This window comes from Podarcis pityusensis, assembly GCF_964106645.2.
Source record: "Podarcis pityusensis genome assembly, chromosome: 10".
Classification (NCBI taxonomy): domain Eukaryota; kingdom Metazoa; phylum Chordata; class Lepidosauria; order Squamata; family Lacertidae; genus Podarcis; species Podarcis pityusensis.
Genome location: NC_138035.1, coordinates 12,295,474 through 12,322,323, shown reverse-complemented (window position 1 = coordinate 12,322,323; position 26,850 = coordinate 12,295,474). Strand labels below are relative to the sequence as shown.

At 43.8% G+C, this 26,850-nt stretch overlaps 2 protein-coding genes across 52 annotated transcripts in view; one reads left to right on the top strand and one right to left on the bottom strand.

Annotated features, from left to right (window-relative positions):
• CELF2 (CUGBP Elav-like family member 2) overlaps positions 1-26,850 on the bottom strand; it is a 524,880-nt gene that overhangs the window by 31,770 nt on the left and 466,260 nt on the right. For 14 of the 30 annotated variants that reach the window (XM_081022923.1, XM_081022927.1, XM_081022925.1 and 11 more), the window contains 3 exons: positions 26,666-26,824; positions 21,043-21,106; positions 12,005-12,139 (listed from right to left, as the gene is read on the bottom strand). In XM_081022923.1, coding sequence (XP_080879049.1) covers positions 12,005-12,139; positions 21,043-21,106; positions 26,666-26,824 — 358 coding nt within the window. Of the gene's footprint in view, positions 1-294; positions 418-12,004; positions 12,140-21,042; positions 21,107-21,222; positions 21,307-26,665; positions 26,825-26,850 lie in introns of all 30 variants that reach the window. The other 16 variants (XM_081022933.1, XM_081022930.1, XM_081022908.1 and 13 more) reach the window with 3 other exon arrangements.
• LOC308486468 (uncharacterized protein) overlaps positions 1-26,850 on the top strand; it is a 132,965-nt gene that overhangs the window by 42,071 nt on the left and 64,044 nt on the right. For 3 of the 22 annotated variants that reach the window (XR_013991047.1, XR_013991048.1, XM_081023349.1), the window contains 2 exons: positions 9,745-9,797; positions 11,435-11,747. The exons of 13 other annotated variants lie outside the window; for them this stretch is intronic. Coding sequence is in view for 3 of the 9 variants with exons in the window: in XM_081023349.1 (XP_080879475.1) it covers positions 9,745-9,797; positions 11,435-11,470 (89 nt within the window). In the remaining 6 variants the exon portion in view is untranslated. Of the gene's footprint in view, positions 1-6,289; positions 8,036-9,042; positions 9,167-9,744; positions 9,798-11,434; positions 11,748-13,259; positions 14,970-26,850 lie in introns of those variants that run through there. 6 more of the 22 variants (XR_013991050.1, XR_013991052.1, XR_013991049.1 and 3 more) reach the window with 6 other exon arrangements.

The following is a 26,850-nucleotide window of genomic DNA, read 5'->3' as shown; positions in this document are numbered from 1 at the left end:
CAACCTACCCAACCCCTAGGGACGCCCCAGGTCTTTCCCATCCCTACTTAGAGATTGGGGGGGGGGATTGAACCTGTGGACTTCTGTGGTCGAGGCATTGGCTCTGCCACAGAGCTATGGCTCTCTCTGCCCCCCAGGGATATACTTACAGCAGCTGCAGTGTGTAAAAGGAGTATGCGTGCACTGCGTGGGACATTCATGGTTATGTATCCCTGTGACAGAAGCACAACATGGAGGGGAAGGCCTCTGGACTTTGCATAGCAAATGGGTGAAAACTGCTTAAAAAAAACTGACCGTCTGCTAGAAAGGTCCTCACTCTCATTTCATCTTCCAGGCAGGTATTTGTCAGTTTGGGGGATACGGGCAGGTAAAGGAGCCCTTTGTGGTTGGAAGACAACTGCAGCGGACTCCCAAATGCTGAAATAAAAACAGGGACAGAAGAAAATGTCCAAGATCAGCGTCCCATTGCCCCCAAATTGCCAGTAACCAGGCAGGTCACTTCTTACCTCACCTGAAGATTAGCTTTGTAATGAGTAACAGTGGCTGATATAACGAACTTCTCTGATAGTCTATTTTTTTTTTTTTTTCTAAAGATCAAGCTGCATTTTGATGTAAATTGGTTCCCTGTGTCAGTTTGCACATTAAATGAAAAAGTGCTTCCTTCACTTACATTTGTCTTGGGACAGTCTACATAAAGTAAGAAAAGTGTTTGCTAACCTTATCGGGTAGACTCCCTCCGGTTGAGAGCTGGCATGCTGCACATAACTAATGCCCCTATTACATTACAGCACCTTTCCAAGAACTCAGTTAATTAGCCTTTGATGGATTAGACGTCCCTTAATATGCCACAAAACATCTAGGCCCACAAAAAAAAAAAAAAAAATGTGCCGGCGCTTTTGAGCGAACTGCGAGACCTGGTGCTTGTGGTTGCAATGAGCCACTTAATATTAAAGCTCCTTCAGGTGTGGAGTTTTATTAAGCTTCAAATTAATTCTGATGGCTTAGAACTCACAGCCTGCTCCTGGTCAGTGCTTCTCATAAATCGCTGTGGTCTACAAGGTAGCATGTCTACCCTGTGCGCGGCATAGCTGACAGCAGCGCCGTGGCAGCAAATAACCTGAACAAGGCAGCAATATAGCTGTGGGCTGGTCTGTACGTGCAGAATGTCTAAATAGTCTTCCTCTGGGTCCTGTGTGTCTGTGTGAGTGCAGATATGGATCTTAGATGCGTGTGGGTTGGGCCCAGAGTATGAATCATCTTAGCGCTTCCAGATCCATAGACCGCCCCCCCCCCGGGCGCCAATGTAGCATAGAGACTGCAGTACTTTCCAACATTTCACTGGCAAATAGTTTGGCGGGAAGGGAGTATGTCGGTAGCATCCCTATTCTCATGCCAGAGAGAATAGCCCAACCTAGGGTTGCCATATTTAGAAAAGTGAAAATCCAGGCAAAAGTTGTTGAGCAGGTTTTGGCAAAGTTGTTGAGCTTTTTTCTCAAATAAAAAAAGAAGAGGAGATTTTAAACTATTTTTTAAAGAAATTCACAAAAATCTATACTTCTGGCATGTCTGAATTTCAGGAATTTCTATCCGGACGCTGTTTAAGATGGCTGAATACCAGCTATGTATGGCAACCCTACCCCAACCTCTTCTCTCTAACACACACACTATTGCAAATGGTGGAAAGGTTCTATTCTACTGTATGTTGTGTTCATCTGATCCACCCTAGCCTCTCCTGTAGAGATTTAAAGGACAAAACACACCTGTTGTTAAAAAATATATCAGTGTGGCCAGCAGATAGAACGCAGGGCAGGGCAGTGCAGATACGAACAGCCTCAAATCTCAATAGATGGAAACACTGAGAACCAGTGTCCCTGCACCCTGCCGCTGTCTCCCATGTAAAATCGAGGTCAAGGCTGCCATTCAAGGGTGCTTGGAACACCCAAGCCACGCTTCTGCACATACTGTGGCCATCATAATGACGGGCATTTTGACTGCTTAGTCAGCTTAATAATAAGGGCTATAAACGCCAACTCCTTGAAAGATTCCATCAACAGTGTCTCTGAAAAATCTTACACATCACTTGGGAAGACAGGCGAACTAATATCAGTGTACTGGAAGAAGCAAAGATCGCCAGTGTTGAAGCAATGATTCTTCAACATCAACTTCATTGGACTGGTCATGTTGTGCGGATGCCTGATGATCGTCTTCCAAAGCAACTACTCTATTCCAAACTTAAAAATGGAAAGTGTAATGCTGGTGGTCAACCAAAGAGGTTTAAGACTGTCTTAAGGCAAATCTAAAAAAATGTAGTATAAACACCAACAATTGGGAAACACTGGCCTGCGAGTGCTCCAGTTGGAGAACAGCCTTTACCAAAGGTGTCATGGGCTATGAAGACACTCAAACTCAGGATGCAAGGGAGAAACGTGCTAGGAGGAAGACATGCTTGGCAAATCCACACCGTGATCATCTCCTGCCTGGAAACCAATGTCCCCACTGTGGAAGGATGTGTGGATCCAGAACTGGCCTCCACAGTCACTTACGGACTCATTGTTAAAACCGTGTTTATGGAAGACAATCTTACTCAGCTACGAGTGATCGCCAAAGAAGAGAAGAAAGAAGAAGGGCTGGGCCAAACTAGACATGTCAAGGGAGGTGTGTGGTAAGTGTTGCATAGTAGCTGCATGTGAATGTTTGCAGTAGCTGCATGTGAATGTTCCTGCATGTTTTCCCCTGCAGCAGAGGAAAAGAGGCCTTTTTCCCGCCTGAGAGGCGCAACCTTCCAGGGGCCGCGTGGGGTGGGGCCAGAGACACAAGAAGGCACAACAAGGAATGTGACTTTGTACAGGAGGCTGCCTTCCAGCCACACAAAAGCCAGAGGTTTCTACAGACATGCAGATTTCCATCCAGGGACAAGAAATCCCTTCTTATACTTCAAGAACACATTTCAGCCAAGTGGCCTGACCTTGGTAGGTGCCAAAGATACTGAGAAAGACCTAGAGGGCAGCACTTTCCCAAGGACCAGCAGTTCTGCACCCATTCCACAGGGTAACAGATACAAAGGAGAGGGAGGAATTGAAAGTGAAAATTAAATGGGATTTAGAATTTAAAATAGAACAAGAGAAAGGGGGAAATGGTACTTTGAGCTTCAGAAACTGCTGGAATATCCTTCCGGGTTGTGAATCTTCTGCATCACACAGCACTCAGAAAAGTTGAGCAGGACAAAAAAAAATCCCGAAAACCTAATTTTACTTCTTTTCACGCCTTTTCAGAACCAGCTTGAATTAGGCGACTCTACTCATGTTTTCCGGATATATTTATATCACCAAGTGCAATAAAACAAATGTCAACATGTTACTTACAAAATATTTTGTGGATTTTTAGAGGAATAAGATGCAGGATTTTGAAAACAGCCATCTCCCAAGATGAGCCATCTACATTGATTCATTTGGAAAACTGTCATACAGGTACAGTTATTTTTAGATAATTTTTGGAAGCGAATCATAGATAGCACAGTGGGTGTACTGGCCTATAACAAAATGTCACCGTGGCAGGCTTGAACTGCCTATTGGAGACACGCGCATTGTGCTGAAGTGAACAAATAAAGAAAAAGCTTTTAAAGAATGTTGGGCACAGACGTTTTGTGATGCTTCTCTGCTGAAGCTTTCTAAACTTTCTATAAAAATGGGCTGCATTTCAAACAATTGTGTTCTAAACTTGAATGCTTTTACCTAACAAAGGCAACCTTTTGTGCGATGGATAACATAATGAATAACCCATAAATCATTTAACTGCATCCCGAGGGAGAAGAAGAGAGATTCTGTGCAAATAGATTTTTCAGCAGGCGGACTGGTCAAGAATGCCAGAGACAATCATCTACATTTATCTGGGAGATCAAGTGAATTAATTGTAGCAAAACAGGAGGCAACTGCTTTTATCAATCTTGTAGGAAGTTTAGAAGAATGGTTGCCAAGCTGATGAGGTACTTAAAAGGGAGGTAAAGGTCTTGCCAACAAAGGTCCGTATAGTTAAAGCTATGGTTTTCCCAGTAGTGATGTATGGAAGTGAGAGCTGGACCATAAAGAAGGCTGATCACCAAAGAATCAGTGCTTTTGAATTATGGTGCTGGAGGAGACTCTTGAGAGTCCCATGGGCTGCAAGAAGATCTAACCTATCCATTCTTAAGGAAATCAGCCCTGAGCACTCACTGGAAGGACAGATCCTGAAGCTGAGGCTCCAATACTTTGGCCACCTCCTGAGAAGAGAAGACTCCCTGGAAAAGACCCTGATGTGGGAAAGATGGAGGGCACAAGGAGAAGGGGACGACAGAGGACGAGATGGTTGGACAGTGTTCTCGAAGCTACCAGCATGAGTTTGACCAAACTGCGGGAGGCAGTGGAAGACAGGAGTGCCTTGCGTGCTCTGGTCCATGGGGTCACGAAGAGTCGGATACAACTAAACGACTAAACAATAACAACAACAAAGGTCTGTGGATATACAAGCCCAACACCAGGATATCTCTAATCACCTGCAGGAAATGCAGGGCTCAAAGGCTGCAGTGGGCAGCCTGATGCTTCACAGAATCATAGAGTTGGAAGGAGGATGCAGGAATCTCAGCTAAAGCATCCATGACAGATGGCCATCCAACCTCTGCTTAAAACCTCCAAGGAAGGAGAGTCTACCACCTCCCGAGGGAGACCGTTCCACTGAAGAGTCCTGCTGAATTAGGGGTTTCTCTCTCTGTGTGTGTACGTGTTGGACAATTCAGAGGGAAACAGGAGCAGAAATGGCTGAAGTTCACTTATTTACGCCTTGTGTGAAACAGAAATCATTCCAGCAAATATCGCCAGTACTGTTGTCGGTTTCAATCTGCAATTTTGCACTGCATTTCCTTTGCATTGAAATGAATGGAATGGCCTTTGCTCTGAAATGGGACAGTGTGGAGTGACATAATGATAGCATAGTTAATTATATAAAATTCTGCCACAGCAAGACAAATGACACCATTTTTGTTGTTGTTGGGAGCCGTGCTGCAGTGGAACAGAAGCAGTGCTGCGTGTGACAAATATGGGAAGGATCAGAAATCAGCGCCTTCTTACATTCCTACCAGAGTGGGTGGGTGAGCTCCAGTGTTACTTTAGAAATTTAGGGGTCAGTGCTTGGAATCTCCAAGGTCAGATTTTGGGTCAGATCCTTGCCTGAAATCCTGGAGGTCAGAAGCAAAGCTGGATGCTCAGTCTGAAGTCCAAATAAGAGACCCAGGCCCAAAACCTCATGCCGCTTCCTCAAGGCTACCTAAACCTGCAAATCCTATAAACCTGTACATGCCGATCTTATAGCCTCATTCATCACAATTTTATATCATTAAATTAGCCAGCCAAGAAATGGCTTTCCCCTCAAGTGTACTGCCACTTTTGTTGTAATAAAACGAGAGATGGTCTCTAGGTGCAAAGCAATCGGATGCTCAATTAAAATAGTTCAATACTAAACCCCACCCCCCAATACCTCTTGCGATGGGAAGGAAAACATAAATAAATAAATAAATAAATAAATAAATAAATAAATAAATAAATAAATGGAGGGCGCAGCCCCTTCCTTACCATCACTGAAAGGCAAATATAAATGTTCCATTATAGTCCAGGTTTTAATGGAGATGCTTTAGAAATGGCACATGAGGCTTTAGAGAACTAAATGCATATTCCACGGAGTGGAGAAGAACCAGGAAAAGCTTTTATTCAGGTTTACAAAGTATTTAATGGAGTGGAAAATGTAGAGCCAGATAAGAAAGTTGAAATCAAAGAACATCTTAACAAGGGTTGTTTCTGGGTTAGTTGTAGAGTTTGCAAGGAGGAACAATGCTATTAAACTGATGTTTCTGTTTGATAGCAGGATTCATAAAGGGCTGCTATTGAGTCCCTATGCTATCTCTCTGAGATCTCTATAGTCAAATCAGAGGACAACCTTTTGGATCAGAGCTCTGCTGAGCATACAGGGACATGTAGGTGAAGAATGTTACTTCTTGCAGCATGGTTGGCTCTGAACACTATTATTATTATTATTATTATTAGTAGTAGTAGTAGTAGTAGTATTGAAATTTATATACCACCCTTCATCAAGGTGGTTCACAAGATAAACTTACAGGATAAAAACACAAAATAAATAGTTAAAAGAAAACCAACCAAAGCAATAACCCCCAGAATTGTTGCTGGGGCCTGGGCTACTCTCTCATTGCATGTGATGGAGAGACATCCTTGCTCCATCTTGGCAGCAACAACTCTTAAAACAACCTATCGCCTGGCTATGTGTTACATTCAAACATTCCATGTTTTGCTCATTTTAGGCCTTATTAATAGTTAACTGACTAAGGTATAGTCTGAAGGTACAGGAGCTCATAGCCTTACTTGAAGCTAAGCAGATCTAGGTCTGTCCAATGTTTGGATGGGAGACCATTGGCCAACTTCATGAATATTGTTTATTTGAGAGCCGGTGTGGTGTAGTGGTTAGAGAGTCGGACTAGGACCTGGCAGACTAGGGTTCAAATCTCCACTCAGCCATGAACCTCACTGTGTGACTTTGGGCTAGTCACTGCCTCCCAGATTAACCTACCTTACAGGGATTTTGTAGAGGTTAACTGAGATGGGGGAGAACCATGTGCGTCACCCTGAGATCCTTGGAGACAAAGGTGGAATATAAATGTAATAAATAGTAATTATTGTGTGCCCCCCTTCCTCCTCTTGTGAAACGAGAGATGAAATAGATAAACAATGGACAGAGGTAAGTGGCCAGAAGTCCATGCACAAGAGGGACGTATTAATGGGTTGAGGGAACTCCGAGATTTACGGATGTAAAGATAAAATAACGCAGGACAATAAGGAGAGGAAGCTAAGGGGAGGGGAATCACAAAAACAGCCTGAGGAATGAGCATGCTCAGGGGGCATGAAATGTTGATGGACTGTTGGGAGTGGGAAAATGGAATGGCATGGCTGGGATCCTAAATGGGGAGAACGCCACACAACAACATGCCCTGATCATGAGCTTCCTTAGAGATTTCTGGCTAGCCACTCTAGGAAACAGATTCGTGGGCTACACAGACCAGTGGTTGAATCCAGCACAGTTATTCCTATGTTCAGAAATACCCTATCACAGGGCACTGTTTTCAGTGCCAGAGCTCTTTCAGTCTCTAATTTGATAGCTGATGGACGACCGCTAACAACCTCAAGGCTTCTATATAAATTTACAACGACTCTCTAAGACCATTCTCCAGCCATTAAACACATTTCCAAAGCATTTCCAAGTTTTATAATGCTTAGTGCATGGCAGCTTCATTAAAGTCAATGGAGCTGGTGCTTCTCTTGTATACAATTTTCACATTAAGGGAAAGAATGCTAAATTAGCCAGAACAGTAGCTTCTGAATTTCATAATGGCGTAAGGATTTGGGAGTTGCTCTGAATGTATCAGAGGTTGTTACTATAAGTGAGACTTGATGAAAATAAACATGTCTATTGTCTGGGGCCCGCGGCTTTGAGATGGTGCAAAAGGCTAAGACCGTTTGGCCACTTTTTAAAACAAAAAGCATGCCCATTTTCTTTTAAAGCGATTTGCACATCATCAACAAGCAGATTGGACAGGTGTCACTCATACACTGACAGACTTCTGGAACCAGGGGCAAATGTTAAGCGATGGGTGGACTGCCCCTCAACAAAAACTTGCCATATTATTACTGCTTCTGCGGTAATAATAATTGGACTGTTTTACGAGGGCTTTAAAAGGGGATTAGACAAATTCAGAAAGGATAAGGCTGTCAGTGACTACTAGTTATGATAGCTATATGTAAACTCCAGGATCAGAGGCCACAGGCCTCAGAATACCGGTTGCTAGGAAACACAAGCAAGAGAGTGTTGTGCTTATGTCCTGCTTATACACTTCCCATTGGAATCTGTTGGGCCACTGTGGGAAACAGCCCGTTGAGGTCGATGGGTCTTTGGTCTGACAAAGTACTGCTCCTCTTACATTCTTATGATGATGATGGGTAAGGTGAGGACAGGGGTGTGGACATGATGGGTATGGTGTGGCAAAAGTAGGCATGATACCCAGCTCTACCTCTCTTTCAAATTGGAACCAGTGAAGGTGGTGAAGGTCCTGTGTGAGTGTCTGGAGGCGGTTGGAGGATGGATGGCAGCTAACGGATTGAGGTTGAATCCTGACAAGACAGAAGTACTGCTTTGGGGGGACAGTTGTGGAGGACGCCCTGTTCCTGAATGGGGTAACTGTGCCCCTGAAGGACCAGGTGCGCAGCTGTCTGTGGAGGTGCAGGTCAATTCTGTGTCCAGGGCAGCTGTCTAACAGCTCCATCTGGTACACAGGCTGAGACCCTACCTGCCCACAGACTGTCTCTCAAGAGTGGTGCATGCTCTGGTTATCTCCCGCTTGGACTACTGTAATGCGGTCTATGTGGGGCTACCTTTGAAGGTGACATGGAAACTACAACTAATTCAGAATGCGGCAGCCAGACTGGTGACTGGGAGCGGCCGCCGAGACCACATAACATCAGTCTTGAAAGAACTACATTGGCTCTCAGTACGTTTCCAGGCACAATTCAAAGTGTTGGTTCTGACCTTTAAAGCCCTAAACGTCCTCGGTCCAGTATACCTGAAGGAGCGTCTCTACCCCCATCTTTCAGCCCGGACACTGAGGTCCAGCTCTGAGGGCCTTCTGGCAGTTCCCTCACTGCGAGAAGTGAGGTTACAGGGAACCAGGCAGAGGGCCTTCTTGGTAGTGGCACCTGCCCTGTGGATTGCCCTCTCATCAGATGTCAAGGAAATAAACAACTATCTGACTTTTAGAAAACATCTGAAGGCAGCCCTGTTAAGGGAAGTTTTTAATGACTGATGTTTTAATGTATTTTTAAGATTTTGTTGGAAGAATGCCCAGAGTGGCTGGGGAAACCCAGCCAGATGGGTGGAGTATAAATATATGATGATGATGATGATGACGACGATGATGATGTGGGTGTTTCTCTGCCTCTCCCCTGTGTCATCCAGTGAAGCTGAATGCTGGGGGATTGAGGACCAACAGTTGAACTGTGAAACTTATGTCCACATGATGTGGTGACCACTAACATCATGATGAAGTCACTGCCATACTGTTCTACAACAACCTTGCAAGGTACGCTGGATATCCCAAAGTCATCCAGTGAGTGGCTGATACAGTGGTACCTCGGGTTAAGTACTTAATTCGTTCCGGAGGTCCGTTCTTAACCTGAAACTGTTCTTAACCTGAAGCACCACTTTAGCTAATGGGGCCTCCTGCTGCCGCCGCGCCACCGGAGCACGATTTCTGTTCTCATCCTGAAGCAAAGTTCTTGACCTGAAGCACTATTTCTGGGTTAGCGGAGTCTGTAACCTGAAGCGTATGTAACCTGAAGCGCATGTAACCCGAGGTACCACTGTACTTGAAACCAGGTTTCCCCACTCCAGCACACTAACTCTATCTAGCTGTTGCAAGATCTCTAGTATGAATCAAAATTATTACATGACGAAGTTCTTTCGGTTTGCTTTCCCTTCTCTCTCCTCTAAAATTCCTTGTGCATTTCTGCTTGTTTTACCGGAAACATCACCAACTAGTTTCATTCCCTGAGTACCATCATCTTTCGTTTCCCTCTCATCCTCTCAGCAGTACATAATAAATGTGCAGTACCAAGCCAGGTCCAAAATAACCCCTTTTTACATTTTCAACTTCACCAGACATTATGAGATGCCAGCCAGGAAACGGCTACAGATCTAGGCGACAAATCAAGGTAAGGAGAGTTTCAGAATCAGGCATATGAAAACTGCAGATTCCAAGCCCTGCTGGTCACCAAGCGTTTGTCCAGCTCTGGAGGCGAGAGATAAGGAGGAAGGTTGTCAGCTGAGTTGGAGGGAAGTGGCTAGAATGGATTTCCTACCAAAAAACCCCCAACCTGAGTCAGAATCCTTTTGTCTCGTCAATGTGAAAGAACTACAGCGGCAGTGGCAGCAGATATTCACATGGCGGGGGGGGGGAGGAGCATCATGTGCAGCTGCTACAAATAATAAAATTTCACAACTGAGTTGGAACTGTGCACCATAGCAATAAGCTAGGCCAGGAAGAGCACCAGCCGTAAATCATTGCAAATGCACCTCTTGCTCCAAGGAAAATATACTTCATGTGTTCAGTGGCCCCAAGAGCCCAGCTGAGGCTGTGTGGAATGGCCATTTCTATGTATCTGCACCTCTATGCGGGCAACATTTACATGGTTAACCCAATTCTCATGACAGCTGTGGTCTGAAAAGGGTTGTTGCCACCATGGGAATTAAGGTAGAAGAAGAAGAGTTTGGATTTGATATCCCGCTTTATCACTACCCGAAGGAGTCTCAAAGCGGCTAAGATTCTCCTTTCCCTTCCTCCCCCACAACAAACACTCTGTGAGGTGAATGGGGCTGAGAGACTTCAGAGAAGTGTGACTGGCCCAAGGTCACCCAGCAGCTGCATGTGGAGGAGCAGGGAAGCGAACCCGGTTCACCAGATTACGAGTCCACCACTCTTAACCACTACACCAAACTGGCTCTCATACCTAGCTGTAGGTATGTGAACCATGCAAATGGTGCCTCCATACAGTGGCTGCAAATACTCTGGTGGTGGTCAAACATTAACACATAGTACTTGTAAAACAAATATACACATTATACTCCCCCCATCACCCAATAAACAAATAAATAATACAAAATTAATATCTCTTAGGAATGGATTAATTGCTCATTTTTTGTTTTTCTCAATATTCGATTTTTCTAACGTCCAGTTCAATTCACATTTCTGCAGCAGTTTGCATTTTTTATATATAAACAAGTACTCACAAGCTTGTCAGCATTTCAGTTCACAATTTATCCTAACACACACGCTTTCCCCCTACTTTTACCGGATATACACATTCTTGCAGGTGATGTTCCTTAAAGACAATGCACTTTGAATGCTATTTTCACCAATATATGCAAATTGTACATTTTTATCTTGAAAACCTGCACTACAAAAAGTGTGAATTTTGAAAAGCAGCTGTGTTTCAGTTCATTTATGGACTTGAGAAGTGAAAATTAGGGAGTTTTCTCCCCATTCCTAATATTTTTAGAAGTCAATATTTGCTAAGTGCAAGATATTCGTTATATATTGTGTGATGCCCTTATAATCTAGAATCGAGTCCTTTAAAACTTGACAGCAGGGTTAACAGCTGCTCTAGGAGCACTGGTCTGCAGTGACCTACTGGTCTATTTAAGCACCAGACACCACAGAACCAAACTCTACTCTGTGAAATCCCTCGATAAATATTAGCCATTGCAGACAGCCCTAGCACAGATTTATGCCAAATTTCTTCTAAGCGTTTGGTCCAACTTTAGCAACCACAACCCTGTTTCCCTTCCAAAGAAATCTTTTCAGGAAGATGTATCAAGAATGAAGTAAAGGAAAACAAGAAATCAGAAGGGGGAAAGACGACACATCAAAACACAAGTAAAAGGAGACCATTGCAAAAGCAGTTCTAGCAAAAGAAAGACATGTGGTTCCTTATGAGACTGGGAATTGTGGGTCTGAATAAACAAGCAAAGCTCTGCTTGTTTACATTGGACATTTGCTTGCATTCTGAATCCTGCTTTGAAAATTTCAAGTTATCGCCAGGTTGCATTTTAGTTACTACTTGACTGGCAGAATAAAGTCATGTGTACATAGCACAAGAATAACATTTAAGAAGTGGACTCATGCTTGAGAAAATGCTATCTGACATTATATTTATGGTGGCATGTAAGCCTGAGAAAACCTTTTTTAAAAAAATAAAAAACAACAACACCACCTGATCAAGCCTGTGGCACATTCACCAATCCACATTCAATATGTGGCGGTGACTTATTTTGACACCTGTCTCAGAGTTTCTGAAGAAATGGGAGCTAGAAAAACACAACAGAGGACACCCCCCCCCCCAGTACACACATTTGGTCATACCTGGACTCGTGAGTGCGCCAAGGGCACCGGTTGTTGTGGAGAGAGGATTTGCATTGGTGGTGGTAGCTGAGGTTTGGGCGGCGGCAGCTGCAGCTGCTAGAGTTGCCAAATTCTGTAGCTGTAAAGCATTCATTCCTGCAGAAAGAACATAAAAGGAAACTGCAGCGGTGAGCTTGATTACCAAATTCAAATGACATTTTTTGTTTCAAATGAACATAGCTGGGAGCCTCCACCCTATCCTGTTCTTGGATGGACAAAATAAGGCGATACCGACATTCCCTTTACCAATAATAAAAGAGATAGAAAAAGAAAAGCCTTCTCCACCTGTGAGTTCCATCATTATTGAGGATAAAGCTTCTGTATAGTTTTAAATGAGCTGGCCATTTGCTGTGCAATATCTTTGCACATTTGTTTTCCCCGGCTACGATGCTTTTTATGGTTTTCTTTTTATTTGTTATGTTTGCACTCGTTGTTGTTGCTAACCCACCAATAAAATATACCCAAAATAGATTTACATTTATGCCCTGTAATCCACCTGTGACAAACCAACTCTCACTCGCTCCCCATAAGGTTCAACCATCTATGCTGAGCTATTGGTCCATCTAGCCTAGCTTTCTCTATGTTGCCTGGTGAGAGCTTTCTGAGTTCTGAGGGAGCGATATTTCTCAATCCTGTTAGCTGAGTTCCATTGTGCTAGAGAGAGAACAAAGATTCGACTTTCATTCTGTCTCCCTAGCTGTGGCCCCTTCTTCCCGCTAACGACACAGAAACAACCAAATTTGGGTGGCTCAGAGTTGCCTGTCAAAGTGTGCATCAAATAACCTAACGCAGCCCTTTTCAAACGCCCAGTAAGCTTCATGATTCAGTTATGGCAAGCTTCCCATTTGTACATTTTCCTACTCGTAAAGATTAAATGAATCCGTTGCAGACAAAGTCAGAGCCTGCCCTGTCAGAAGGCCAATAGATCAGTACGGCACTATCTATAGCGACAGTTTTTGCCAAGGACAATTCTTGATGGGAGACTCCACTGGGAAACAGAATTATCAGGAACGTTCTGGTCACATATGTAGAAATGACTTGGGCACTGGGGGGAGCCAAAGGCTTTCAGTGATATTTTGAACAGGTTTCTTAGGCTACTTAAGAAGTGGTAAACTTAATAATAACCTGCAGAAACAACCACGGCTAGAAGATGAAGACCTCACGCTGCATTTTAAATAGTTGAGAAATAATTGGTGTGTGTGGTTGTTCTTTACAGGCACAGAGATGATGCAAAATTATAAGAACCTGGAAAAAAAAGTCCTGGATGTTTTTAGGTGTGATGCTAGGAAGCAGATTGTGCAAAGAACTTGGCATCAGACAAGATGCAACCATCCTCAGTGGGACTTGGCATTAGTTCAGCATGAAGATCTAGCAGATGCTGCTATGGGCTTAATATAGTTGGAGGCATGAGAGCAGGATACTTAGAAAATCACTTTTCTCCATCTGTGTCTGCCAATATGGTAAAATCTTCAACGGAGACCTTGGAGGTGCTGCAGTCATGGCGGTTACTAAAGAAGAAATCATGCCAGAATGAGTGAGGCTGTGATACCTTGGATGGAAGATGCCTGTTCTTAGTTAAAATGTGAAGCTCCACTCAATAATTGCATAGCCCCTACTGCAACTAGGGATGGATGGAAATGCCAATTCTGATTTTCTCTGTTTTCTCATTTTTCCATTCTTAAAATCAGTTCTCAATGTTTCCTCAGCAATTAGCATTTATATATACAGTGGTACCTCGGGTTAAGTACTTAATTCGTTCCGGAGGTCCGTACTTAACCTGAAACTGTTCTTAACCTGAAGCACCACTTTAGCTAATGGGGCCTCCTGCTGCTGCCAGGCCGCCGGAGCACAATTTCTGTTCTCATCCTGAAGCAAAGTTCTTAACCTGAAGCACTATTTCTGGGTTAGCAGAGTCTGTAACCTGAAGCGTATGTAACCTGAAGCGTATGTAACCCGAGGTATATATAAATATATAGAATTTCTCCTAATTTTTGTCTACAGATTTGCCCAATTTTGCGAAGTGCTTTTCACTAACGTAACACATTTTATATGTTCTTGCCACCAACGCGTGCATTTTTGTGCGGATTCTACCCCAGCACACCTATTTTTTGCACACACGACCTGGCTGGATATTGAACGGAAGAACTTAAGAAGAGACTGTTGGATCAGGCCAACGGCTCATCTAGTCCACCCTCCTGTTCTCACAGGGGCCAACTAGAGGCCTATGAAAAGTCTGCAAGCATGACCTGAGTGCATAAGCACTCTGTCCAGCTGCGATTCCCAGAAACTGGTATTCAGAAGCATGATGCCTTAGGCAGTGAAGGGAGGACACAGCCATCGTGGTTAGTAGCTGCAGATAGCCTGGTCCTGCATGAATTTGCCTAACCCTCTTTTTAAGCCATCCAAGTTGGAGGCCATCAGGTGTGTTTTCCTTTTCTTACTTTAAAACAGCGTTTCTCAACCTGTGGGTCCCCAGATGTTGTTGGACTACAACTCCCATCATTCCTAGCCAGCATGACCAGTGGTCAGGGATGATGGGAGCTGTAGTCCAACAACATCTGGGGACCCACAGGTTGAGAACCGCTGCTTTAAAGGGTAATCTCTGGTACTCCTGATTGTGGAGTAAATGAAGATTGTGGAGAAGAAGAAGAGGGGAAATAAAAACAAAAACGAAAGCAAAGCAATCTGCAAAGGAGTCAGACCATTGGCCATCTAGCTCATGTTATCTGCATGGTCTGACAGTGGCTCTCCAGGGTTCAGACAGGAGCTTTTCTTAGCCCTGCCTGGAGATACCAGGGATTGAATCTTGTATGCAAAGCCAAGTGCTCCATCTCTGAGCTACCATACTTTTTTTGTGTATAAGACCCCCCTCTTTTTGGGGGACTCCAAATAGAGAAAATGGGGGGAGATTGCTCAGAGTTGTTGGGCTTTTTTCGGCAGGGGGGGTTGCCCAGACTTGTTGAGCTTTTTGGGGGGGAGGGGAGGGGGTTGCCGAAAATTGCTCACCCACAGGAGGAATGCAACAGCAAATCGCACACATTGGTGAAGCCACCAATTCGTCTGAGAGCAAGCACCAATCGCCCACCCAATTGCCGCAGCAGCCAATAGCCAACGGACCTTGCAGCACCCACCAATCACCCGCAAAAAAACGCCACGGAAAATATCCCGCTCGCAGCAGCCACCAATCGCCCGTCCCACCTCTCCACTATCTGTGTACATAAGACGACACCAAGTTTTTTGGCATAATATTTTAATACCAGGTTTTGAGGCCTAAAGTCTTGATTCTTTTTTAATATGCTTGGGCTTTGGCTCTTATTTTGGGTTGTTGTACTGGAGTTCTTTGTGTTTGAATTCTCCAGCAGCTTAAATAGCTTTGAGATATTCATTTTTCCATTTTTGGCATCTCATTTTAACATTCTTAGGCTTCTTCTTCTTGTGCATTGAACACTTTCCCTTTAAGGAAGACTTCTTGGGGGCAAGTGGTTTTTCCACCTGGCCTGGTTTAGTTCTAGTTGTTTTTCTATTTTCTGTTCCTGACTGGATTATGTTTTAATACAATAACCTAGTCTTATACACTGAAAAATACGGTAATTTCTAAGGCAACGCCATGATTTCCCAGTCCTTGGAAGGGACTGCATTGTACTTTCGCGAGCCGCACTTGCTGCCTGTCTCGCATTCCTGAACCTGCACATTTCACATTGCACCCCGGGTGTTTGGTTCCCCCTCCCCACCGCCTTTCCCTTACATCCCACAGCAGAGCCGGACAGAAAATAATGTGATCATTTTTCTTTGAAACCGTTGAACATTCCACAAACGCAGCTCTCTCTGAAGAAATGCAAATCACTTAAAACTCTAAAGCACAGACTGATAGACAAGTGGCGCAAAGAGCCGCACACACCCCTTCTGCCTTCTGGGAATAAGCTGCTGGAAACTAAACAACTCTTAATCTTTATGATGCGAGAAAAACGTTGCAAATAAAAGTGGAATATGACTCTGCGTTCGGTAATCTGTATATACCAGTAAGCTAACAAAACTTGCCCAATATTATGGACAGCAAGAATCCCAACTTTGATTTTGCAGCTTGGCAGATTAAAAATACAATTAAATTATGTTCATAACAGATGCACAATATGCCTGTTTGAAATGTAATATTTTTTTTTAAAAAAACCCCAACAACAACATATTTATAAGGAAGAGAGGCCATGAAAATTTAATTTAATGTTCACCTTAGGTAATTTCATGTCTTATTGTTCAGACCAATTACCATAAATCTACATATCAATAAGCACGAACAGATGTCAGTTGTTACAGCCGCTTGCCAATCAGGCCTGTTAAAAACTGGCAGATGGATGGCTGCAAAACCCTCTCATAAGGCCCATTAGCACATTCACAGGAAAGCCATGTAGCACCAGTGCAGAGTCACTCGTGTAGGCCGGTTAAAACACAAGCACAATTGGAGATCTGAGGTGTTTTTTTTATCTCACAACTTGAGTTGTGAAACCTGCAGGGCAATCTGTGACCACCCACTCAAGAACCTAGCCTTGGCATGTCCAAAGTCTGGCCCGATAGAAAGTTTCATCCGGCCCCACAGGCAAGTCCGTTTATGGTTGTTGCATCCACGTGCTGTTGTTGTTGTTGTTTAGTCGTTTAGTCGTGTCCGACTCTTCATGACCCCATGGACCAGAGCATGCCAGGCACTCCTGTCTTCCACTGCCTCCCACAGTTTGGTCAAACTCATGCTGGTAGCTTTGAGAACACTGTCCAACCATCTCGTCCTCTGTCGTCCCCTTCTCCTTGTGCCCTCAATCCTTCCCAACATCAGGGTCTTTTCCAAGGAGTCTTCTCTTCTCATGAGGTGGCCAAAGTATTGGAGCCTCAGCTTCAGGATCTGTCCTTCCAGTGAGCACTCAGGGCTGATTTCCTTAAGAATGGATAGGTTTGATCTTCTTGCAGTCCATGGGACTCTCAAGAGTCTCCTCCAGCACCATAATTCAAAAACATCCATTCTTTTGGGAAAGATGGAGGACACAAGGAGAAGGGGACGACAGAGGACGAGATGTTTGGACAGTGTTCTCGAAGCTACCAGCATGAGTTTGACCAAACTGCAGGAGGCAGTGGAAGACAGGAGTGCCTGGCATGCTCTGGTCCATGGGGTCACGAAGAGTCGGACATGACTAAATGACTAAACAACAACAACAACAAGCAGGCAGGGACCACCACTTCTTGCAGGAAGGCATTAATCGCCTCGCTGCTAGTGTTTAGCATCTAATAGGGGCAAGGGTCCTGAGCACAAGTGGTCACTCTGAGCAATCCAAGCACCCTGTCTACATCCTTGAACCTTACGAACTGAAACTCATTCAACACAACAGGACTGAACAGGGCTCTGGACACCCCTTGAGCATCCAGATTCTGCTGTAACAGAAGAGTCAGGATCCCGGGGGATGCAAGCGATTTCCTCCTCAAAATGCTTTGCAAATGGGTCACAGCGGGCTGCTGTCAGTTCTGCAACCTCTTTTGGGCCAGAATCCATTCAGAGAGACTTCTTGCCCTGATTTAAGCCACAAATCACTATTTCCCAAGTGATGATGCTTATCAGGCACAATTGACCAGCCACTGGCTGTGGTAGCATTTAGTCTAACCACAGACCATTTCTCAGGTCGCTTTCACAATATCTTAATTCTATCCTACTTTGATTTAAAGGGAGGGAAAGGAAACAATATTGCATCAATTCCCCCCCCCCCAAAAAAAACCACACACACAGACCTGTTGCTTTTGTAGTCTTTCTTCTTTCAGAGAATAATGTAGGCATTCACACAAATTGGGCAAAACAGCCAAAACAATAAGCACAATATTACATACTTTGGCAGGACAATCCTTTCGTTTCCTTAGAAAATTTTTCTTAACAACACCAGCCAAAGACACAGAGTTAGGATTGCCTCTGGGGACACACAAGTGTCTAGGAGTTTGTTTTCAGTACCAGAACTGAGCTCACACAAAAATCCACAACCTGGTTACCCCAAAATGTTCATCATTTCAACCTAATTTAAGTGGGAAAATTCATTTTGTTGTTGCTATTGCTGAACAACTGGGAACCAGAAAGCAATGCCAATCTACTACTAAACACCGCCCAGAGATCTAATCTACGTTGTGCACACCATTTCCTAAAATGATTTGCAGGAGTGGCCCCAACGTTTCCTTTTATTTGTCACTTTAAGGAAGGCAAAGAGGGAGGGAGGCGGCAGTGGAAGAAATGACCAGCAGAACTGGAAGATAATAATCTGGCAAAATGAAACCGAAAAGGGGCTCCATATTGCAAGTTGGTGTTGAGGATGTTTGGAAAAGTTGAAGTCTATGTCAAGAGACCACTGGTAGCAAACTGGCAGAGACGGCAGTAAAATGTGGGGATCGGAAGAACCAGTCTCAAGCTGTTCCAACAATGGGCCATAATTCCGGCGACGCAGTATGGCTGTACTTGTATTAGACAGGAAAATCTCCAGCACCGTTTCCCTCTTCCGTCGCTCCATTCTTCATTCATTCTACAGGGCTAACCAAAGCCAAACATTACCGGCAGCCTTTAAAGCTCAAAGCCAGTTCCAAAAAACGCCAACTGTGAAAATGTTGTTTATCGTATTAAGATATATTTTTGATGACGGGGAAAGAAAAAAAACCTGTGCTAGATTATGAGTGTAACATAATAGAAGCCGCAAGTGCTTGCCAACGGATCTGAGCCAGAGAAAATAACTCAGAGATATTGTCATCTGTGGGCCAATTTATATTGTCAGACAGCGGATTCTGCATTAGTCTCTGGTGCCAGTGCAATAATGGCATATTGTAAGGATGAAGCGCACAGTACCAATGGGGAGTAGCTCATCTCTTTTTCATAGGCGTACTTCAAGATCCATTCAAAAGCAAAGCATTAATAAAAGAAGAAAAAGGAGGAGGAGGAGGAGGAGGAGAAAAGGGAGGAACCGCAGATAGCTTAAGCCCTTTCCTGCGTTGCGAGGCTGGAGGAAAGCACCACTAATTTGCTGATTTAGTCAGAGCATAATTAAAAATAAACTACCACGCCAATTTGATGACAATGGGGCTAAGGGAGGGGTTTGTGCTTTTGTGAGAAACGTTAAACAAACCGTGCAGAGGGGCAGCAAATAGGCTTTCAACACTTTTGCATGGCAGGCGCAATGCGCATCTGTGCTCATTTGTGTGTGCTTATAACACAATCCTCTCACACCACGTTAAGTTAGCATGCTGGGTCACCCAGCTGGAACGACCTTTTATTAATCACTATACATTGGTTACTACCAGCACACAGTTCATTACTGAGCAGCCGTCCACCTAAATGCCTTTCAAGTTATCCTTTGTCTTTCTTGCTTTCCAGTTACTTTCTTTTGCTTCTTCCCTTCTTCCCCTCCCTGGACCAAACAATTATGTGCTTTAAAATAAAAAACAAAACTATACCCTGCTTTGTAATGTTGCAGGATACTTCTTTCTGAAATCCAAAAGGTCTTTAGTTAGTTTCCAGTGGCTGTAAATGGGCACCAAGGCACATGTTATCAAAAGGTAGGTTCTGTAATTTCAGATGCCCTTAAGAATGTCACTATGTTCTTATACCTGTTTCTTATTATTGAAGTTGCCCGAGACTATCATGAACTTGTTTGCACAGAACTCGCAAACACTTCTCACCGGAGATTAGAAAGGAATTCTCTCTGTTGGAATATGCATCAAGAGCTACAAAACAGGAGCAAGGAGGAGCAGGTCTCCCGACCACTAACAAACTGTTAGCATGGGTGAGCGGCCAAGAAAAGGAGAACAGGGGCTATTTTGCACACTTCCTTCTTTTAGACATACTCATAAATGCACACTTTAAAGATACTTAAAAGCTTATACCAACACTTCCTGCTCTCCAAATCCAGCGATTCCCTATATGCCATCGGTGTCTCTCCCCTACTTGGATTTTCAAAGCATAGGGAAACTGTGGGACAAGCAATGGTTAGAGGACAATGCTACATGGATGAAGTGGAATGTGAGAGCCCGACCGCAGCAAAGCTCTTTTTAACATTGCTTGCTAAGAGACAACTCTGGAAACAAAAGGCAACTGACTGCAGAACATAAACTGGAGGAGACATTTCAAACTGATTCAGCACAAGACGATAGGCATCCCTTGCACACCCTGAAGCATCAAGCCATATGCTTAAATTTAAGGTGCTTCCAGACAGAGGCTTAATATTGGAAATGGGTCACAGAGAAGTAACTGACAATAGGTGTTGGTTTTTGTTTTAACTTCGCAGGTTTGACTGTGGAAAGCAGGGGTGCCCAAAGTTTTTTCAAAGAGGGCCAGATGTGATGAAGGGAACATGCGTGAGCTGTTTTTTTAAAAAAACAATTTAACCCCAAAGGATTTGACCCCAGGACATACAGTGGTACCTCTGGTTGTGAATGGGATCCGTTCCAGAGGCCCGTTCGCAACATGAAAGTAACGCAACCCACAGTGGTGCATCTGTGCATGCACAGGTTGTGATTCACCGCTTCTGCACATGACGTTATTTTGCACTTCTGCGCATGCACGAGCGGCAAAACCCAGAAGTAACCCTTTCCAGTACTTCTGGGTTGCCACGGGACTTAACCTGAAAGAACGTAACATGAAGTGGACGTAACATGAGGTATGACTGTATAGTGCCATGTGGGCCAGATTAAATCAACTGGCAGGCCAGATTAGGCCCCTGAAACGGATTTTGGACATGCCTGGTGGAAAGAGTAAATTTGGGTAAAATGTTGGTGGTGGGGGTAGCATTTTGATGCTTCTGGTACCCTCAAACACTGCAAAAACTTTTGCATGCGTGAGCAGTACCCATGCAACAACAAACACCCGCGTGGAAGCTCTCTTAAGTGGCTGGATATTCTTAAGACCCCGTGGGGACAGAGCTCAAACGACAAAGAAGCAACACGAAAGGAGGAGGGGAAAAAAGAAGAAATGGATTAACAAGAAAGCTGCAACTCACCAGCCATTTGTTGAATGCCGCTGAAGGCACCCAAGTTACTGGAGGAGGTTGCTTGCTGCAGAAGCTGCAAATTAACAACAACAACAACAACATTAATGAGGTTAATAACGCAACAAGTTAAAGATTAAAACAAAATTATCTGAATCAAATTAAATTTGGGATACTTATAGTTTCCTTTACATTTATACAGTCTCTTGCTTCTGCCTGGTGTTGAAATGAAGGTCCCCAGAGTCGATGCTGTAAATCCATATTAATGTCTAATCTCTATTAAGAAACACACAGACACTGGGGAAACTCAATAACATTGCTGCTTTAAAACAATTAATCAATTTACTCTTTTTAACAGCCAGGTGTTAAATCTATTTCAGCCCGACGTAGCGTGACTAATCATTGCCCTCTGCAGTCTAGCAGTTACCATAACTCATCTCCGTCAATCACAGTCTATTTTTCCACCTCCCCACTTAAAACAGAGGCTTATCGCTTGGGCATCTTTTGTGGTGTATGTTCAGGTAAGAGTGCACAACTTTGCTTCATCCAGCATGCCTGAGGGGAAATGCTAAGTCAAAGGGCCTGAGGACCCCGTGCTGAATAGTATTTTGGGCACCCCTTAAAATAAGGAGCCCCTCTTTCTCCCAGAACTGCATTTCCTCAGGCAAACCAAAGAAGCCACGTAGAGCGCTATGCGCACAGATGCATGCTTACTACCTGACGACTGCGACATCAGGTGGTGACCTGCATGTGTGAACGGCCCACTAGAGACATGACACCACAAACAGAACATTTACGGCGATGCAAATGCATTGTTTTTTCAATGGATACAATTCACATATACAAGTCGTTCAGTGTACAGACATCAAGTGTACAGATATTCAGGCATGTGCAGACCAGGCTCTAGTGACAGATATGCACAGATCCAGACATTCTTACTCTGCGATTCCCCACTGCATATTATGGTCTGCTTGGCTGTGTTTATTTATTATTAAATTTAAATCCCGCCCATCCCACCTAGGGTATTCTACTCATCATGTTCAGCACAACATGCCCCAAAAGGGATATAGGTACTGCTCGTGTTATGCAAAAAAGTCATATGAAGTGAGGTGAGGCAACATCTTTAACAGGGCCATTGAATCACAGAATTGTGGAACTGGAAGGGGCACCACGGGTCATCTAGTCTAACCCCCCACAATGCAGTCCATAGTTTGGAATGTTAAGCCATATACAAGCTCCATTCATGCCTTCTTCATGCACACAGCATTTCTCTGTTGACTGTGGAGATGGGAAAAGCTTTAAGCCCCCTACATTGCACCTGCGTTTAGAATTACTGTATTTTTTTGCACCATAACACTCACTTTTTTCCTCCTAAAAAGTAAGGGGAAATGTCTGTGTGTGTTATGGAGGGAATGCCTACGGGTGACATGCCTACGGATTTTCCTCCTCTAAAAACTACGTGCGTGTTATGGTCGGGTGCGTGTTACAGAGCGAAAAATACGGTAATTGCAGGCTGCACATGGCTGTTTGCAGAGAAATCCCTACGATTAAGCCAGCACCTACGTGGGTGTAGAGGCTCTGCGTGACTGAGACGACTGCACAATCGCGGAGAGCTGGTTCATGTGAGCAGATGCACGAGTAGAGGGCTTCCTCTGCAGAAAATCAAGCGCAGCCTGCAATTATTGCAGAAAGTAGCTGTGATATTATGGGGGCTGGAAGTGCAACCTTGCTCCGCTGTCACCATGGAAATGCAGCACATCTGAGTAATGTGTGAATTGGGCCGCTGCCTTTCAAGGTAAGCAAAATTCTTCATCAGGAAGCCAGTGAAAAGACGATCCCCTACAAAGATATTGCTGACCCATTTTTGCACCATTTTCTACTGGAGCGGCAACTGTCTGTATCAACACAATAAAGGAACATCTGCTATGATCTGAACCTGGGGGAAAGGAGGGTTTTAAAGGCATTCAGCACAAGACCAAACCATTCTGAGAGGGGCTGCGGGCTTAACTTCACACAGAGCTATGTGTATTCCCTGCTTGCATTTGCTTTAAAAACCCCAAAACAAATTCAAGTCCTTACTACTGTGAGAATAGGTTTAAAATGGTTTGGATCCATCCACTCAGTTAGTTGAACTCGGCTCCTATCGGAAACCTATCGAAACCTGTGGGACCAACTTATCTCACCGATTTCATTTTGAACTAAGGCCGACTAACATAGCCTGGATCCAAGGCATTATTTGGATAATGCAAACCTGAGAAGCTAGGGGGATAGAGGAAGGGTGGCTGAGTGGTTAGGAGTAGGAGGTCCAATACAGGCTTTTTGTGCCTCTCAACACCTGAGAATAAGTTGTGCAAAATGAGGAACGAATGCAAATCTGAATACTGTATTCAGCTCCTCTTGGCATAGAATATAGTTTACTGTACGGATGGTTTTATATAAGTGCGTATTACCCTGACTCTATAACGTCCTGGTTGATCCTGTCCTGTCCTGCTGTACTCTGAGGACTCCTTCCCAACACAACAAATCATGGCTTGGATGATGGGAAGGAAATGTTGTATCTGAACCGACTCACAGAGAGAGAAAAATGTGCACAGAGGAATCACTTGATCAGTTCATATCCAATTATTTAATATAAAGTTTATATGTTAAATGAATGCATATGCAGTACTGTAATGCATACTGCTCAACTGTCCTGATTTAAGCTGGACATCCTGAACATTTCTGATTGGAACTCAGAATGTCCCATTTTTTGGTCCGGTATTCTAGTGTGGGTCAGCTGGGGAGGGCCTGGGTGCTTGAGAGAGCCAGTGTGGTGTAGTGGTTAAGAGCAGTAGACTCGTAATCTGGTGAACTGGGTTCGATTCCCCGCTCTTCCACATGCAGCTGCTGGGTGACCTTGGGCCAGTCACACTTCTCTGAAGTCTCTCAGCCCCACTCACCTCACAGAGTGTTTGTTGTGGGGGAGGAAGGGACAAGGAGATTGTTAGCCGCTTTGAGACTCCTTCGGGCAGTGATAAAGTGGGATATCAAATCCAAACTCTTCTACTCTTCTTTTTCTTGACCTCTCCCATGTCTTCTGATTCTTCCCTACAAATTCCTTCTCTCCTCAGCTGTTTTTCACTTAGCTAGGCCTACTTTTGGTTTGGAGTCTGGATCATAGCTGTCAACTTTCCCCCTTTTTAAAGGGAAATTCTCTTATTCCGAATAAGATTCCTCGCAAGAGAAGGGAAAAGTTGACAGCAATGGTCTGGATGGTGAAGAATAAATTTACAACAATCTGGGAAGGATCAGCTCCTCTTGCAAGTAGCAGCATAATCCAGAAGACCATAGGAAGCTTCCTTAAACCTGAGTCAGACCACTGGGCCCATCTAGTCTATAATGACTACCAGCAGATTTCCAAGATTTCAGACGGGACATTTCCTGAACCTGAGATGTTCTCTGTGTACAGAACTTTCTTCTTTGCCCCTGAGCTCTACATAGAATTCTAGAGTTGGAAGGGACTCTGAGAGGCATCTAGTCCATCCCCTTGCAATGCAGCAATCTTTAGCCCAATGTGGGGCTAGAACCCCTGACCCTGTGAGCCTCATGCTCTACTGACTGAGCTATCCCATGTCTATTCAGAAGTAAGCCCCACCAAATACAGTGAGCTCACTCCCAGGTAAGTACATATAAGATTATAGCATAAGTGCCTTTCTTCTTCCTGCGTTAACATTTCAGTCATGGGACAGACCCCTGGTCCATTCACCCAAGTATTACCTAGTGTGAGTGATGCTGGTTCTCTACTCTAGAGTCTTAGGCATGGGTAGGCAAACTAAGGCCCGGGGGCCGGATCCGGCCCAATTGCCTTCTAAATCCGGCCCACGGATGGTCCGGGAATCAGCGTGTTTTTACATGAGTAGAATATGTGCTTTTATTTAAAATGCATCTCTGGGTTATTTGTGGCGCATAGGAATCCATTCATTTTTTCCCCCTTTTCAAAATATAGTCCGGCCCCCCACAAGGTCTGAGGGACAGTGGACCGGCCCCCTGCTGAAAAAGTTTGCTGATCCCTGGTCTTAAGCAAAGGTATTTTCCAGTCCTGCTACATGTGATCCAATTAAACCCAGATGCCAGGGATAAAACCTTCCACGTTTGAGATTTTGCTACTTTGGAGAACCCCTTTGCAGCTCATATTAGGCTGATGTTTTCATGCACACACAGACCCATTCAAGTGCATGCAACAGAAACGTGGGCAGGAATTCTGTGTGCAAGAGATGAATAAATACCCCTGCTCAGACTGGAAAGGCAAAGGAAGAGCGGTAGCTTTCCTTACATCTTCTGCAGTTTTGGCAAAAAGTTCCAAAATGTGAACATTTTGCCTTTTTGCACATTAATTTTTTTTAAACTCTGATTTTAAAGTTTGTGATGCATGCATGTTTTGAACCACGTGTGCAAGTGCAAGACATTTAGGATGGCTAAATCCCCACTGCTAAAATAAGGAGCCTGCAGCCCACTGAGGGGCAAATTTCCTCCCTCAAATGCATCACGGTGAACACTCTTATCCAAATGCATCCATCATTTCATATCTCTGCATTACAGAAAGTGAGCAATCTCCCACCAATCGTTTTTCAAATAAATTTGTCTTTTTCATTTTCCTTACAAAGGGCAAATAAAGTTTTGATCATCAACTTGCTCACCTTCTGCCATGCAAAAGTGAGACAAACATAATTTACAGTGACATCTGATACATGTCTACTCAAAAGTAAGCTTCATTGAGTTTAGTGAGACTTGTTTCTCAGTAAATATACAGAGAAATTGCAATGTTAGGCCGCAAGGTCTTAGGCATGAACCCCACAGAACTCAACTGGACTTACTTCTGAGTAGACATTACGTAGGATTGTGCTGTTAGCTTACAGAACATTTTTGCAAATAGCCATTTTCAGAGGGAACATTTCAAAATGAAATGAAGGGTAACATGAAATGTATGTATGAAATGTATGAAATGTACAGGATTTCAAATAGAAGGGGTCTGGATTCCAAAAACTAGGCAGAATTGCACATATAATTAAGAATGTCAGGGATCTTTCAATTTCTCTGAAAGGTTCGTATTCAACTTTCAGGAATATAGTTTTTGGCTGATATATATATATATATATATATATATATATATATATATATAACAGGACTGAAGGCGAGACATATGCAGAACTGAGTGTTTCAGACAAAACAAAACAAAGCAAAACAAAATGAACAAACCAACCAACAAACCACAGCAGCACAAACCACAATGAACCACACCACATTTGCCATTGAAATAGTACCAGTATCAAATAGATCAGCTCTCTGACACTCACACTCATATCTGCACACCTGAACATACCGCACTGTGAAAAACTGACCATTCACTCAGAATTTCACTTAAGCATCAGCATTTGAAATTCAGATTGTGAAATGTAACCATATAAATTTGAGAAAATGCATGTGGATCATTTCCCCAAATTTCTCTTCAGCCCTTGCTGCTGTCCTTAACACGGTGCTGTCAATTTACATGACAGCTTAATGAAACAGATATTCCCTGCTATGCTTAAAACATATTCTGCTAAGTATCGCAAGTTTGCTTTGAAAGTGCTCGTAATCAAATTTAATGATTACTTACAGCCAGGTACTGTGGCGTAAGTCCTCCAAGACCTGTAAGATTCCCCCAGGTGGCAGTGTTGAGCTGTTGCATTTGTTGCGCCAGCTGCTGTTGTAAACGTCTCTGCTCCTTGTCCTTTTGGGTATCAGCAAACTTCACGACTATTGGTGAAGAACAGCCCTGCGATTGGACAGATTGGTGGGAAA